Here is a 12870-nt window from a genome sequence, read left to right as displayed (position 1 = left end):
GGCCTCGCCGTACACAAGGCCTTGCAACCCATGGAGAGGCTGTGCGTGAGGAGCTTGTGAGCTCACCTCCCGATTACCCTTTGGTCTTCTTGGGCTGGTACACTGTGGATAATAAACTCTAACTCGAAGACAAATGGCAGGTGGGCAGGGGAGAGGGGAGTGAGGAAGGCGGGCAGGAAGCCTAATCTGATGAAGGGAAAATTCAGCAATTCTTTAAATCTTTACAGTATCCAAATGGACTACTTCCAAAAATCCATAGACTAAGCTAATAAATCGCCCCCAAAGAGGTCTCTAGGGAACCTGTTTGGACGAATGGGCTAGAAGCACAGAATGTTTTTAAATAAGTGGGTAGTTCTCAATATTTGAACACGACTTGATTCTTCTAAGAGACTGAAGCTCCTGACATATTTGGACTCTCTGGACACACAGTTCACATGTTTTCTGAGCCCTCTGTAGAAATGACATAGCTTCTGAACCAGGGAGGGCCCACATGGACGAGCAACTGCTTTATTTCCTAACTGTGTTGGAGCCCGAGCCCTAAGCGTGGGCTTGGAAAAGGGAATCCACCTGCAGGTACCACGGGCGGACCTGCATCTGGAGTCATGCTTGGTGAAGGCCAGGCCCGTGCACCTGAAGGCCAGGTCCCAGTGGGAGAGAAATCTGCATTCACTGCCATGGGGGTGGGGTGGGGGTGGGGGGAGCCACAAGCCTAGGTGACCCAATCCGGTCAGGTGAATTCTTGCCCTCTGGCATTTTAAACACTCAGGTGAATGAGGACTGGTGGGGTGGCAGGTGCACGTCAGGCAGGCAGAGGTGGAAGGCGAGGCTTGGGTCGCCTAGGCTGGAGGGCCAGCAAGCTGGGGCAGGGCAGTGGGAGGCAATCTGCACTGGGTTACCAGAGAGGCTCTGCTGTTGGGCTGCTCCCCCAGCTCGTGTTTATGGGGTGCTGTGAGCTCTTTGCTGGGTGGGGTGGAGAACAAGGTGGCTTAGGGAGGCTGCAGTTGTGAGGTAGAGACTAAAAAATACAGATGGAAACAAATACACAAAGTACTTCCGCCTGGGATCCCTGCTGTTGAGGGGCTGCTGAGATAGGGAAGGTAGCGAATATGTGGGCGGACTTCAGATAGGGGGTCAGGGCGAGTGTCCCGGAAGAGGGCACTGAAGGGTGAGAAGGAGCCGTCCCTGCAGTGAATGGAAGAGGAGGGGACAGTAGTGGCAACAGGAAATCCGGGTGCTGAGGAGGGGAGGCGGGGAGGGCAGGATGAGGCCGGGAAAGGATGAGGGCAGGATGAGGCTGGGAAAGGATGTCCAAACCAAAACAGTTTGGACAGTTCGCATTTTCTTTAGGCAAGCCACCCGCCAATCAGGGTCTTGCCCTTTTAGCTCCGGGGTAGTATTGTAAGGGTTCAGTGCTCCTTCAAAAGTTCGTGTTCATCTATTATGTTTCCAATGAGAGGAGAGCTGACCACTGACAGAATCTGAATCTTGCTGGGTGATGAAGAAAGAGAGATGGAGAATTAATTTTGGGACAAGGGGCAGTGCCAATGGAATGTACTAAGTCCTTGGAGCTTCGAGTGGTTGCAGCCGGGGGAGTGGGACAGGGGGTAAAGAAAGAGACAGCAGGCCACCCATACCCACTTCTTTCACAAGGTGGGTCCTGGTTTCTGCTATTACTTTATCGTTTAAAGAACTAGTGCCTTGGGTTGTGGGGTCACACAGATCCGGATTCGAGTCCCGTGCTCACTCTTGCACGCACCTGGGCCTGGAACAAGAGGTTTCTTTGAGTTGTATTCTCCTAGCTATACAATAGGGATATGAAGATTGCCCTAGTAAGATTTTTGGGGAGGATGAAATAAGATGTATTTAAAGCACTCTGCTTCACGTAGACTACAGTAGGTGCTCAATAAATATTAGTTGCCTCCTGCTGACTACATGAGTGTTTTACTAGAAGGCAATCAAGTGGAAGGATAGTGGGAATATTTACTACTCTTTCATAAGATGTTTCCATGGGGTACAGAGCAGGGCCACTGATGTGTATTTTGGGGAGTGGAAAAGTCCTGGGTAGGCCTGAGACCTGAGTGCTCGTCCATGTTCTCCCAGCTTCCTCTTCTGTAAAAAGCAGGGTGTAGTGGGCTACTAGCTGGAGGTAAACTGGTTAAAAAACATCCCTGGGCCTTATCACTGGAGATTCTAATCAAGAAGTCTGGGGGGTCCAGCTGATTCCAATGCAGAGGCAAAATCACTCCAGGAACCCTGGGACCAGGCGCTTTCCTAGTTCTGAGTGGAGGACAGAGGGGACCAAAACTGCACTCTCCTCATTCACCACCAGAGGGCGGGCCTGAGGCATGACGGCCAAAGCAAGCTGCTGTCTCCAGCCCTGGGCGGAAAAGACCCTAGGGAAAATCTATAGTTACACAGAGGATGATGTGCAAGGTAGGTAAGGAAGGAGTGATAAGAGGAGAAAGCCAAAGGCCACTAGATTCTGAAGTGTATGTTTTCCTCTGTGTCCCAATGTCCGACGGGACGGGGACAGATGAGCCTCTTGTCTTCACCCAGTAAGGACTTTAGTCGGGATGCTCTCATAGCCCCTACTGAGCTGACCAGTACTCTTTTCTGCAAAAGTGGCATCTGGCTCAGAGGGCCAGTCACTTCCACCCTCATGGGTCACCGCTTCCCAACCCTGGGTAAAGGATGCACCCCGTGGAAAGGCTTGGACGGGCTAGCCCTTGGCTGTCCCTCTGCAGGCTGCCCCATCAGGGTTATGCACCCAAACAAAACGACTGTTATGGCCGGATTCCATCTGCGGGGAAGAAGGCATCATTTCCAGCTCAAGTGTCCTCGTCAGTGCCCTTAGTTTTTGGCAAGGAAGAATTCCAGCACCTTCTCTTTACCACCGCATTAACTGTAACCTCCTCTGCAGACTGCATTTAAAGCCGTAGCCCTTGGCGGCAGTCCTGCCGCGATGGGGGAACTTTGGGTGTTCTCTTCTTTGCCACTTCTGGGCTCTGTTCTTCTGATCAAAATGTCCGTTTTGGGGTTTCCCTCCTCTGTGACATCCTGAATGTTGCACTTCCACAGAGAGAGGCCCAGGGGGTCCGTGGAAGCAGAACCGGCAACTGCAGCTTCCCAAAGGGGGAAGCTGAAACCAAGAGCAGTGGCGGGCCTGGTCCGAGATGGGACGCGGAGTGAGCCGGCTGCTGAGGAACTGAAAGCAGCCCAGTCACCCTGCAGTGTCCCCGGTGACAGCACTTTGTCTCCCCACCCCCAATGCCCAGCGAGCTGTATGACTTGAACATCTTAAAAATCCTGACTGGATGTCATCCCTCTTGAGCAGCCCCTTCCCCCCCCCACCCCAGGCCCTGTAAAGGGTGAGACATGAGGAAGCGTTTGGAAAGAGTTCCTAGTCTTTGCGAGCTCCAACTTTCAATGGAAGGCATGTAGAAAGAATACTGGAAGGGTGAAGAAGAGAACGGTTTAAGAAACTGGAGCTCAGGGGCACCCGGGTGGCTCAGTCGGTGAAGTGTCTGCCTTCGGCTCAGGTCATGTCCCAGGGTCCTAGGATCGAGTCCCGCATCGGGCTCCCTGCTCAGCAAGGAGCTTGCTTCTCCCTCTGCCTGCTGCCCCCCCCGCTTGTACTCTCGTGCTCTTTCTACCTCTCTCTCTCTGGTAAATAAATAAATAAAATATTTAAAAAAAGAAAAGAAAAAAAAAGGAAACTAGCGCTCAGGAAAAAATGACCTGAGACGCCTTGTAGGACTCTAGAGTTCTGAACTGGATGCTCTCTCCCTGGATTTTATCAGGCGTGGTGGTATGTGGCAGCTTTGTTTAGGGGATGCTTAGCTTAAAATCCAGGCAGCTACGCCCACACAAGGAATAATGAGCTGCATTATAACAAGGTTCTCTTGCAGTTTCCGGGACTTGGAGGAGAGAAGGAAGACCCAGCAAGCAAAGCGACAGTGCTAAGAGAAAGGCTGAGCTGAGGATTTTGTTGACATTAAAACTCACTGTGGCAGTGACATGGAAGAAACGTGGAAATTCTCTTGGAAAAGCAATGACAGCATTTAGTTATATACCAAACCTTGAGGGCCCCTGCCACAGGTCAGGCAGGGTACTTACTGGTCACCGGAAAAAGAAATGCCCAGCTCTTGGCTTTTAGGAGTCATGCTCTGACGGAAGAAAAGGACAAATAATTACAATACGGAAGGACGCGTGTTCCAGTGGTGGTGAATACAGGAGGTTGTGCTTAATGTTTTCGGAGGCAGTAGGGAGGCAGACGGCACCGAGGAGAGGAGGTGACCTTTAAGCTCACTTTTAGAGGAAGGGTTGAGGGAAAACGGAAGGAAATGAAGGAAACATGGGGCAGGGCACGGATTGGAGAAGGCGCACGGCCTCGAGAGGCAGCGTGTGTGCTGCCCCATGTGTGCATGCACCCCCTGAGCCTGGGGATGGAGGCATGGGTGTCAAGGGACGGGAGGTGAAGTTGCAGAGGAGGCTGTGGGCAGAGACTGATAGAGATCCTGGTACAACGCTCTTTTTTCATGTTTGATACGCATTTAATTTTTAAAAAGATTTTATTTATTTATTTATTTATTTGAGAGAGAGATCATGAGTAGGGGGGATGTCTAGATGGAGAAGCCGATGTGAGCCTGGATCCCAGGACCCTGGGATCACGACCTGAGCTGAAGGTAGACGCTTAGCGGACTGAGCCACCCAGGCGCCCTGATGTGCATTTAATTTTTTAAAAGTTCAGAAAAATCACACGTTCTGCATGGAGCACTGGGTGTTATGCACAAACAATGAATCATGGAACACTATATCTAAAACTAATGATGTAATGTATGGGGATTAACATAATAAAAAAAATTAAAAAAAAAAAAGTTTAGAAAAATCATGCCCGAGAATAGGCTAAAATATTTGGTTCAGGGATAATGATTTGTAACTTTACAGGAATTTTCGTTGAGTGTTTGTCTAAAGACCATGTGAAAAAACAGTGTATATTAACAAGCCTATCAGTGCAGTGTGGGTGGAAAATTCTTCCCCACCCTCTTTACTTTTCTGCATTGCATTGAGCAGTATGGTAAGAAATGCGGATTGCAGACAGTTCCTTGGCCAATTAAAACTATTTGGTATCTTCTTTGTGCCAAATACTCTTAGGCTGTAGTCGGAACAGACAAATCAATTTAAACCTTAACTCTTTGGATATGTATGAGTGGAAATGTCAGTTATCATGGACTAAGAACCTCATATGGAAGGCTAGAGAAATAAGGCTGATACAAATAAGACTGACATACAAGCTTTTTTTACAGGGGTGTCTGGGTGGCTCAGTCGGTTGAGCGTCCAACTCTTGGTTTCAGCTCAGGTCATGGTCTCGGGGTTCTGGGATGGAGCCCTGTGCGGGGCTCTCTGCTCGGCAGGGAGTCCGCTTGGGATTCTCTCTCTCCCTCTTCCCCTGCCCCTCCCCCTACTCTCCCTCTCTCAAATAAATAATAATTTTTTTTTTAAGTTTTTATTACAAAGCAAAGTACTCACTGGCAAATTAGTAAATAACAAGATAAATCTGTTAAGATCAAACAGTTCAGGAGCAGGAAAATTTAACAAGAATATTTAACAATTTAATTAGAAGTCATTCTGTTTTAAATTAATTTGAATCTCATTATTTGCGTGCTTGCCTAGTGGTATTTTACTCATGATTTAATAGAACACTTACCCCCAGCCCTTTTGGAACCTACAGTTGGCTTTCACTTGTAGCAGGGCACAGTTTAGTTTCCTCAGACTTGTGACTTTAACCCTTACAGCTTGACACCAATACCTGCTGACATCAAGTCACTTTGCTCTTAGCACATCACATAGTTGGAGGGGGGAGTGCTTCCACTTTGTTTTCAAGATGCACAGCTAATTGGAACTTGAATGAATTAACCAGCTATGAGGTTTGCTGCATGCCCCCACAGCTCTTTTCTGGGACTTTAGAATTTACCAGAATAGGAGTGAAAGAGTACAATCTTATACAATCTTACACCTTCTGGACAGACAGGTAACCATCCAAAGTGGCCAGATGCAGAAAGACATTGGAACGTGGCCCACAGTGGCCCCAGGATTATTTTGTATTTATCTGGCTAATCTTTGCTGAGCAGGTATGAGCCAATTAAATAGACTCTTATTTTTTCCCATGGCTGCCTGATGGCCTAGATTATGGAAGGATTCTATCTATCGTTTGATCTCAAGCAGAGAAACCCAAAGCCATGGGCCTACGCAGATGTTTTAGTCATTGCACCTGCCTGGGCGACATCTCCAAAGAGACCCCTGGTAGATTGCTCGGGATCAAGTGGATTGGCTTATTTCTCCTATTCTGAAGTACAAGCGCCAGTATACAATTTGGACCAGCAAAGCGGAGGGGTTCCAAGCCTGTTCAACTGGTAGCGCCAAGAAGACAGGCTTTGAACGCCGTTTGAATTGTAACTGGTATCTCTGAGTGGGGAGTGAAGAGTGGCCTGTGTTTTTAACTCTGATTCCGGAGGTTCTCTACATGACTTAGTTTCCCCTTCTTTCATTCCTCCAGCTTCCCCACAGTTCATCTCCGCTTTGTGCCCCATTGTGTGATGTGGAGGCCCGTCGACAGCACTGTAATGCCAAGTTTTTCCTTGACAGATCTGCAGGCACCGGTGAAATGCACCCCTCTATTCCCCCAAATGGGTCTGGGTGGGTGTGGCCGCTCAAGAGAGCTGGGCCCTACACTGGGCCTCAACGTGCGGCCCGCGGGCACCAAAGGGCTTTCCGGGCCGGGTTTCCCACCTCTCTCCCAGCTCCAGCAGCCGACCACAGCCTTCCCGCGGCCTCCCTTCCCTGCTCGCAGTACTAAGGGCTATGGGTTCTGCTGCCGGCCGCCAGGCCACGGAAACCTGCGGCCCGGCGCCTGCCCTCAGGCTAGCTTTCCTCCCGCAGCTCGCCTCGCCTCGCCGCCAGCGCCCCAGGGAGCCCGACCGCGCGCCCGACGCCCCCGCACCGCCCCCGCGCCGCCCGGCTCGCAGGCCGGCGTCTAGGCGCCCCTCTCGGGGGCTGGGCGGCGGACGGGCGTGGCCGGCGCCGCGAGCCCTCCCCGCCCCGCTCCCCTTCCCTCCGCTCGCTGCCATTTGAATTCCCCCGTCGACTCCTGGGCGGAGGCCGAGCGAGCCTTCGCGAAGGGCGAGGGCGGCGGGAGGAGGGCCCGGGCGCCCCTCCCGGGCGGCGCGGCGCCGGCCGGCGGTGCAGTCGCGCGCTCGCCGCCAGCAAAGCCATTGGCTCGGCGCAGTCACCCCACGCGGGGCTGCAGCGGCGGCCTCCGCGGATTGGCGCGCGGGCGGGCATCCAGCGGGGCGCGCGCGAGCGGGTGCGTGCTGCATGGGCTGCAGCGAAGCCCACCGTCGCCGGGCTGGGCTCCCCCGGCCCGTAATGACCACCCTTCCATTGTCCTTGAGTTGCTGATGCTGCCTTTGGGGCGGCTGCCAGCCACAGTCCCTAAGGCTCCGGCCTAAAGAAAGGGCGCGAAAGGCGCGCTCCCCTCTCGGGCGCACGCACCGACCGCCGCCCTCGGCGGCACACTGCAGCATTTCGCGCTCTCGCGCCGCTCCCCTCCCCGCCTGCACTCATTTGCATATCCCACGATTATGGCCAATCAGGGCTCGTCTCTCTCGAAGCGGATGGCTTTTGCCTGAGAGGAAAGGGAGTGGCTGGCGGCGCATGCGCCGCGGTGGCCGACTTGAACCGAGGCTTTTATTGCTGTAGTTTATTTCCACCCCTTCCCTCCTGTTCTCTCTCTCTCTCTTTCTTTTTTTTCCGCCCTAGCTGGGGCTGTGTTGGAGCAGAGGAAGAAAGAGAGACAGAGAATTGCATTTATCCCTTACGTTCCTGAAATCTGCTATCAGCAAGACCAGCTAAGCGGTTGCAGCTTTTTCAATCCTGCAAAAAATACCATCTCTTTCCTGGCAATTTTTGCTTTAAAGCTGTCCTCTTGAAATTATTTTTTTCCCAGGAGAGAGATGTCTTATCAGGGGAAGAAAAATATTCCACGCATCACGGTGAGTTTGGTACTTGGGAAATCTGCGGTCGGCCAGCAACCTTTTGTGGCAAAGAACATCTAAGGAATTTTTTAAAAGGAGGGGGAGGAAGAGGAACACAACTTTTCTTTTTTCTTTTCTCTTTTTCATGTTGCTAAAGAAGGCGATCGGGGTGGTGGGAGACGCAATCATATATAATTGTAAGCTACATAATTTGTAAGGCATTAAAATAGGAGCGTAAGTGCATTAAGGGACGTCTTAGATAGCGCGCCAGATCCGCTGTATCCTTTTATTGTCAGTGCGAGATGCTGCAGTGCTGGCCTGCGGGGTGTAAGCAAATGGATGCCAGATTGAATATGCATGGTTGAAGCTCGGATATTGTTCTCCGGGCTGCGTGCTGTGAGGCTGGACTCCAGGAGCTGGATGGGGGAGATGGAGAAATGGATTCTCCCTGTGCCTCCCGCCCCCACCATAAAGGCTTTCTGGAGCCTTCCTCTGGCTTCTTAGAAAAAGGAGGGGTTTCAGCCCGGAGGCGTAATGACAGCAGAGGGATGCTGGAAAGGGCAGGGAGTACCGGGATGATGTGGAAACGGGAAGGGAAAACAGGGACGCGGTGATGAGCAGAGGAGGGTGGGGGGCGAGGCGTGGGCTTTTTGTTGATCAGGGGCTGGTTTTCGGTGGCCCTCTCGGCTTCCTCGCCCTCGGTTTGGGGCCGGAACCCTGGCAGGGCTCTGAGCTCGCTTTCTTGTGTCTTTCTGCCCCTTCTGCAGCCAAGGAGGCGCCTGTGTTGGCGCATACAAAGCGGGCTGGGAGGGTGGGCGTTGGGGACAGCGCCGAACCGGGCTCGCGGAGGTAATGGCGCTGCGCGAGGCGCGGAGCAGATGGCCCGGCCCGGCCTCGGCCAGACAATGATCGTAGCGGCGGGAGGTGTCGGCGCAGTTCTGGGGCCTGGGGTTGTTGGTTTGTAAATCACGAGAAAAAAACATCGAAGCGATGGATTTGCGATGCTTCAGCGCTGAACCACAGGTTCTTGCCTTCACCGCTCTCCTGCCCCCACCCTCTCCCCATCTTTTCCTGGAAAAAAATCGCACCAGCCCTAGTTCTCTACATCCCCGAATAAAATCCCGGGGAGGGAGGAACGCGAGGGAAATTCATTGTTATATAATGATGTGCAATTGGAATTGGCCAGTTGATTGCTGGGTAGAACCCAGGGCTGAGGCAGAGACCGAAAGAATCCTGGTAAACTCAAGATGTGTTTAGGGCTGGATTTGAGGGCGCGCTTTCGCTCTGGTTTCCTCCTTAGCCACGGACACCCCGGCTTTCTCTGGATGCACAAGGGCACACCCATCCGCAGGAGAGAGACGTGGAAACAAATGCAGAGGGGAGGGGGCGTGTGCTCGGGAGGACTTTATGGGATGAGCCAGGCTGTGCTACGGCGAGGGTGGGTACTAGCTTTTTCTTGAAGGCCGAAGACCCAAGATCCGAAAGGGCCGGGATGAGGGGCACCGACCCTACGTTACGTGTTCCCGGCTCTGGAGGAAGGAGTCTGGGGAGTGGGGGTGGGGAGCAGATTTGCTGCAAGCCTCAAATAATTTGTTGTCTTCGTGAATGGAAAAGGCAGTTTCATTTTGACAGTGTGGGGAGAAAAAAATTTAAAAAGCAAACAAGACTTTTTTTTTCCTTTAAAGAGCGCCCCCTCTACCCTTAAAAATCTGGTTGCATCATTTTAGGACCTATATAGCGTGGTTTCCCTCCTTCCATCATCATGGCCAGCATCTTATGTAAGAAGCCTTCTGGAAGGCACTAGAGTGGACGGGGCTGTGATGTCTCATTTTTTTTCTTAGCATGATGTTGGCTCGGGGATTCGCAGTGATGGCTGGGACAGGTACCGCAGTGACTAAGGGAGCTGGTAATGAAGGGCAGGGCTTCTCCTTCCCTTCTAGGTGAGATTTATCCTGTTAGAGCTGGAGACTGGGGGAAAGGGGGAAAGATCATTATAGACGCAGAAAAGGGCACTGGAGCAGGTGACCTTGAGCGAGTGGCTTAACCCCTCAGCCTCTGTTTGTTTATGTGTCATAGGAATAAGAATCTGGCCCCACCCACCTCACAGATGTGTTTTCGAGGCTTTGGTGACTTGGGGTACATGACAGGATTTTGTAAAGGTCTTTACATTTACCTTATACAAGTCCAGGAATTACTGTTGACTCTTTATTCTCATTTGACTTTCCAAAGTCTATAGCAGGATGAAGGACCCTACAGTGTACAAAATTAAAATGATCTTACTGTTTTTCATAATGTTAGAGAAACAATAAATACTTTCTGTACCCGGCTGTGTGTGCATTTATGTGTAAAAGTATATTTTTTCCCCTAGGTGTCTAGCAGCTTATTTATTTATTTATACCTCCCACCCCCTATATTTTTTAAAGATCTCTATGATTTTCTTTTTTTTGGTGGGTGCTAACTATAAAGAGCACTTAGTAAGAATACTGGTTTGTAACTGAATAAGTTAACCATTGTCAAAGTGAAGTCATCCTCTGAAGTGTTTTGTATATTAAAAGAGCAGTCTGTGGTTCAACTTGTAACCCAGTCTGGAAGAATACAGGTGCATCTCCACTGAACCCAGGCTGTTAACATCACATTCCATCAACAGCAGTTGGGATAGAGATGAGTCATAACGTAACATTTCTATTGCATTTCTGGCCCTCATGTGCTGCTTGTCATAGATCTGTGTTTTTCACCAATTAAAATACAAGTGCATCAATAATGTAGATTTTGGAACTTGCCTTTTCATCTACTTGATCACAAAACTCTACCTTTTTCTTAACAGCTTGGTATTTAAAGTGGTGTATATTTGAAGTATATCCGCCCCCCTTGTTACAATCTCTGATTTACCTCAAAGATAAAAAGCAAATATAAAGAACATATTGAAATGAAACTTTGCAATGGTTGAACCAAGTGTTGTTTGTATAGAGTATCCCATGACAACAAACTTGGTTAATTTTTCCCCGACACCAACCTTGCCAAGAATTGACTTCCCTACATGTGGGTGTATTTTTTTTTAGAATGACGTTTAGCCTAAAGCCATTTAAAAAATATTGTCTTCTTTATCTGAAATGTTTTCACTGCTCTTTAAAGGGAGATTGTTAGGTATTCTTTCATTTTCTGTCTTTCAGTGGAAAGGGATCTTTTTTGTTTTGTTTTGTTTTTAAACCTAGGATAAGCTTTGAGCTTTTGCCAGTATGTTCTGATTCATCAAGTGATGAATAAGTTGTCATTTCAGGTTCACCTTTGTCACTGAACCTTTCCAAAATTGACTTATTTTGAGCATCTCTTTGGAATAGTGAAAAATATGTCCTTAGCTCATTGTCTTAGTACCAGTGTTTCTCATCGGTCAGGTATGAATTGTGACCTTATTACTTTCTTTGTTTCAGAGCGATCGTCTTCTGATCAAAGGAGGTAAAATCGTTAATGATGACCAGTCATTCTATGCGGACATATACATGGAAGATGGGTTGATCAAGTAAGTGTAACTCATAATAGAGACGAATTTGTGTACCTTCCTGTACAGCTCACGTACATAGCATCAAACTTTGGTGACTTCAAAGACCCGACTACCTTAGGGTCTGTTTAAGCTCATTTTGATTGGTGGTAATTAGTGAATTTGAAAACTCAGATTTAGGGAATTCAAAGCCACAATTAAATGCGCACCCATTTCTTTATGTGTTATGTAATTCACTGTTTTAACTGAGGTGACACAATATCTTCTTGTTGCCAGTTCAAATACTTGGTTTATGATCTATTGAATATATTAAAGGTTTTTCCTGGAATGTAGTTGTTTCGGTGGATTGCCCAATCTAAGACACAAGCGGTGTTCCAGCCTCTTCTACCAAGAGAACACATCTGCTTTCTTAATTAAGAATCCAAGTTGCTGGGGCCAATGGACACCAAATTAACAACCAAGTAACAGACAAAGTACTGCCTCATCCTGAGGGAATTGTAGGTTTCATTCTGTAACACAAATAAGACTGCCCTTGTGTTTATTGTGTATTGTGTTGCAGAGGAGAACCAACAGAGGGTTAAGTGAGCTGAGTATATACCAGTATCCTCCTGCCCTTCAGACTGGGACAGCTCACAGGGCCCTGGAGAAGGAGCACATCTGTTTAAAGACAAACACTGTAGCAAATGACATCTTTTAAATAAGCAGCATTCATCAAGTGCTAGCAGCAAACCAGTCCAGAGGAGTGGAAAACTGGAGTGGATGTGTCTGTTGCCTGGAAACTCACACCCTGATTTATGAACCTAAAATAGGTTTTAACATTTCCGCATTTAATGTTTTCTCCATGTGTGTTTGCTTGTGACATTCTCCGCTCCAGGCTCTCAAATACCATGACTTTCATGTTCCATTTTCCCCCAATTAGAAGGCAGCATGATACTGGCCTAGAAGTGAGCAAGCCAGCATGCTATTTTTAGTCAACACTAATTGTTTTAGAACTTTATCAACTCCTCCTTGATTACTTTTTCCTTCTGGAAAAAAAAAAAAAAACTGGTAGCAAGATGTAGCACAGATGTTTTTTAAAAATTGGAAATGAATCCATGTCCCCCAACATAATATCAGTTTTTTTTTTTTTTTAAAGATTTTATTTATTTATTTGACAGAGACACAGCGAGAGAGGGAACACAAGCAGGGGGAGTGGGAGAGGGAGAAGCAGGCTTCCCGCGGAGCAGGGAGCCCAATGCGGGGCTCGATCTCAGGACCCTGGGATCATGACTTGAGCTGAAGGCAGACGCTTAATGACTGAGCCACCCAGGCGCCCCATAATATCAGCTTTTCTGTCCTTAG

The 12870-nt window shown here is 49.1% G+C and overlaps 1 protein-coding gene across 3 annotated transcripts in view; it reads left to right on the top strand.

The window, feature by feature from the left end:
* Window positions 1–12870, top strand: part of DPYSL2 (dihydropyrimidinase like 2) — a 137469-nt gene that overhangs the window by 59503 nt on the left and 65096 nt on the right. Inside the window, exons 1-2 of one of the 3 annotated variants that reach the window (XM_036106176.2) lie at window positions 7705–8051; window positions 11462–11550. In XM_036106176.2, the coding sequence (XP_035962069.1) occupies window positions 8013–8051; window positions 11462–11550 (128 nt within the window). In that variant the 5' untranslated portion in view covers window positions 7705–8012. Of the gene's footprint in view, window positions 1–7704; window positions 8052–9034; window positions 9057–11461; window positions 11551–12870 lie in introns of those variants that run through there. The other 2 variants (XM_036106177.2, XM_036106175.2) reach the window with 2 other exon arrangements.

This window comes from Halichoerus grypus, chromosome 3 (genome assembly GCF_964656455.1).
Source record: "Halichoerus grypus chromosome 3, mHalGry1.hap1.1, whole genome shotgun sequence".
NCBI classification, from domain to species: Eukaryota; Metazoa; Chordata; class Mammalia; order Carnivora; family Phocidae; genus Halichoerus; species Halichoerus grypus.
Note: the sequence above shows the minus strand (reverse complement) of the source record. Positions and strands in the feature narration are given on the sequence as shown.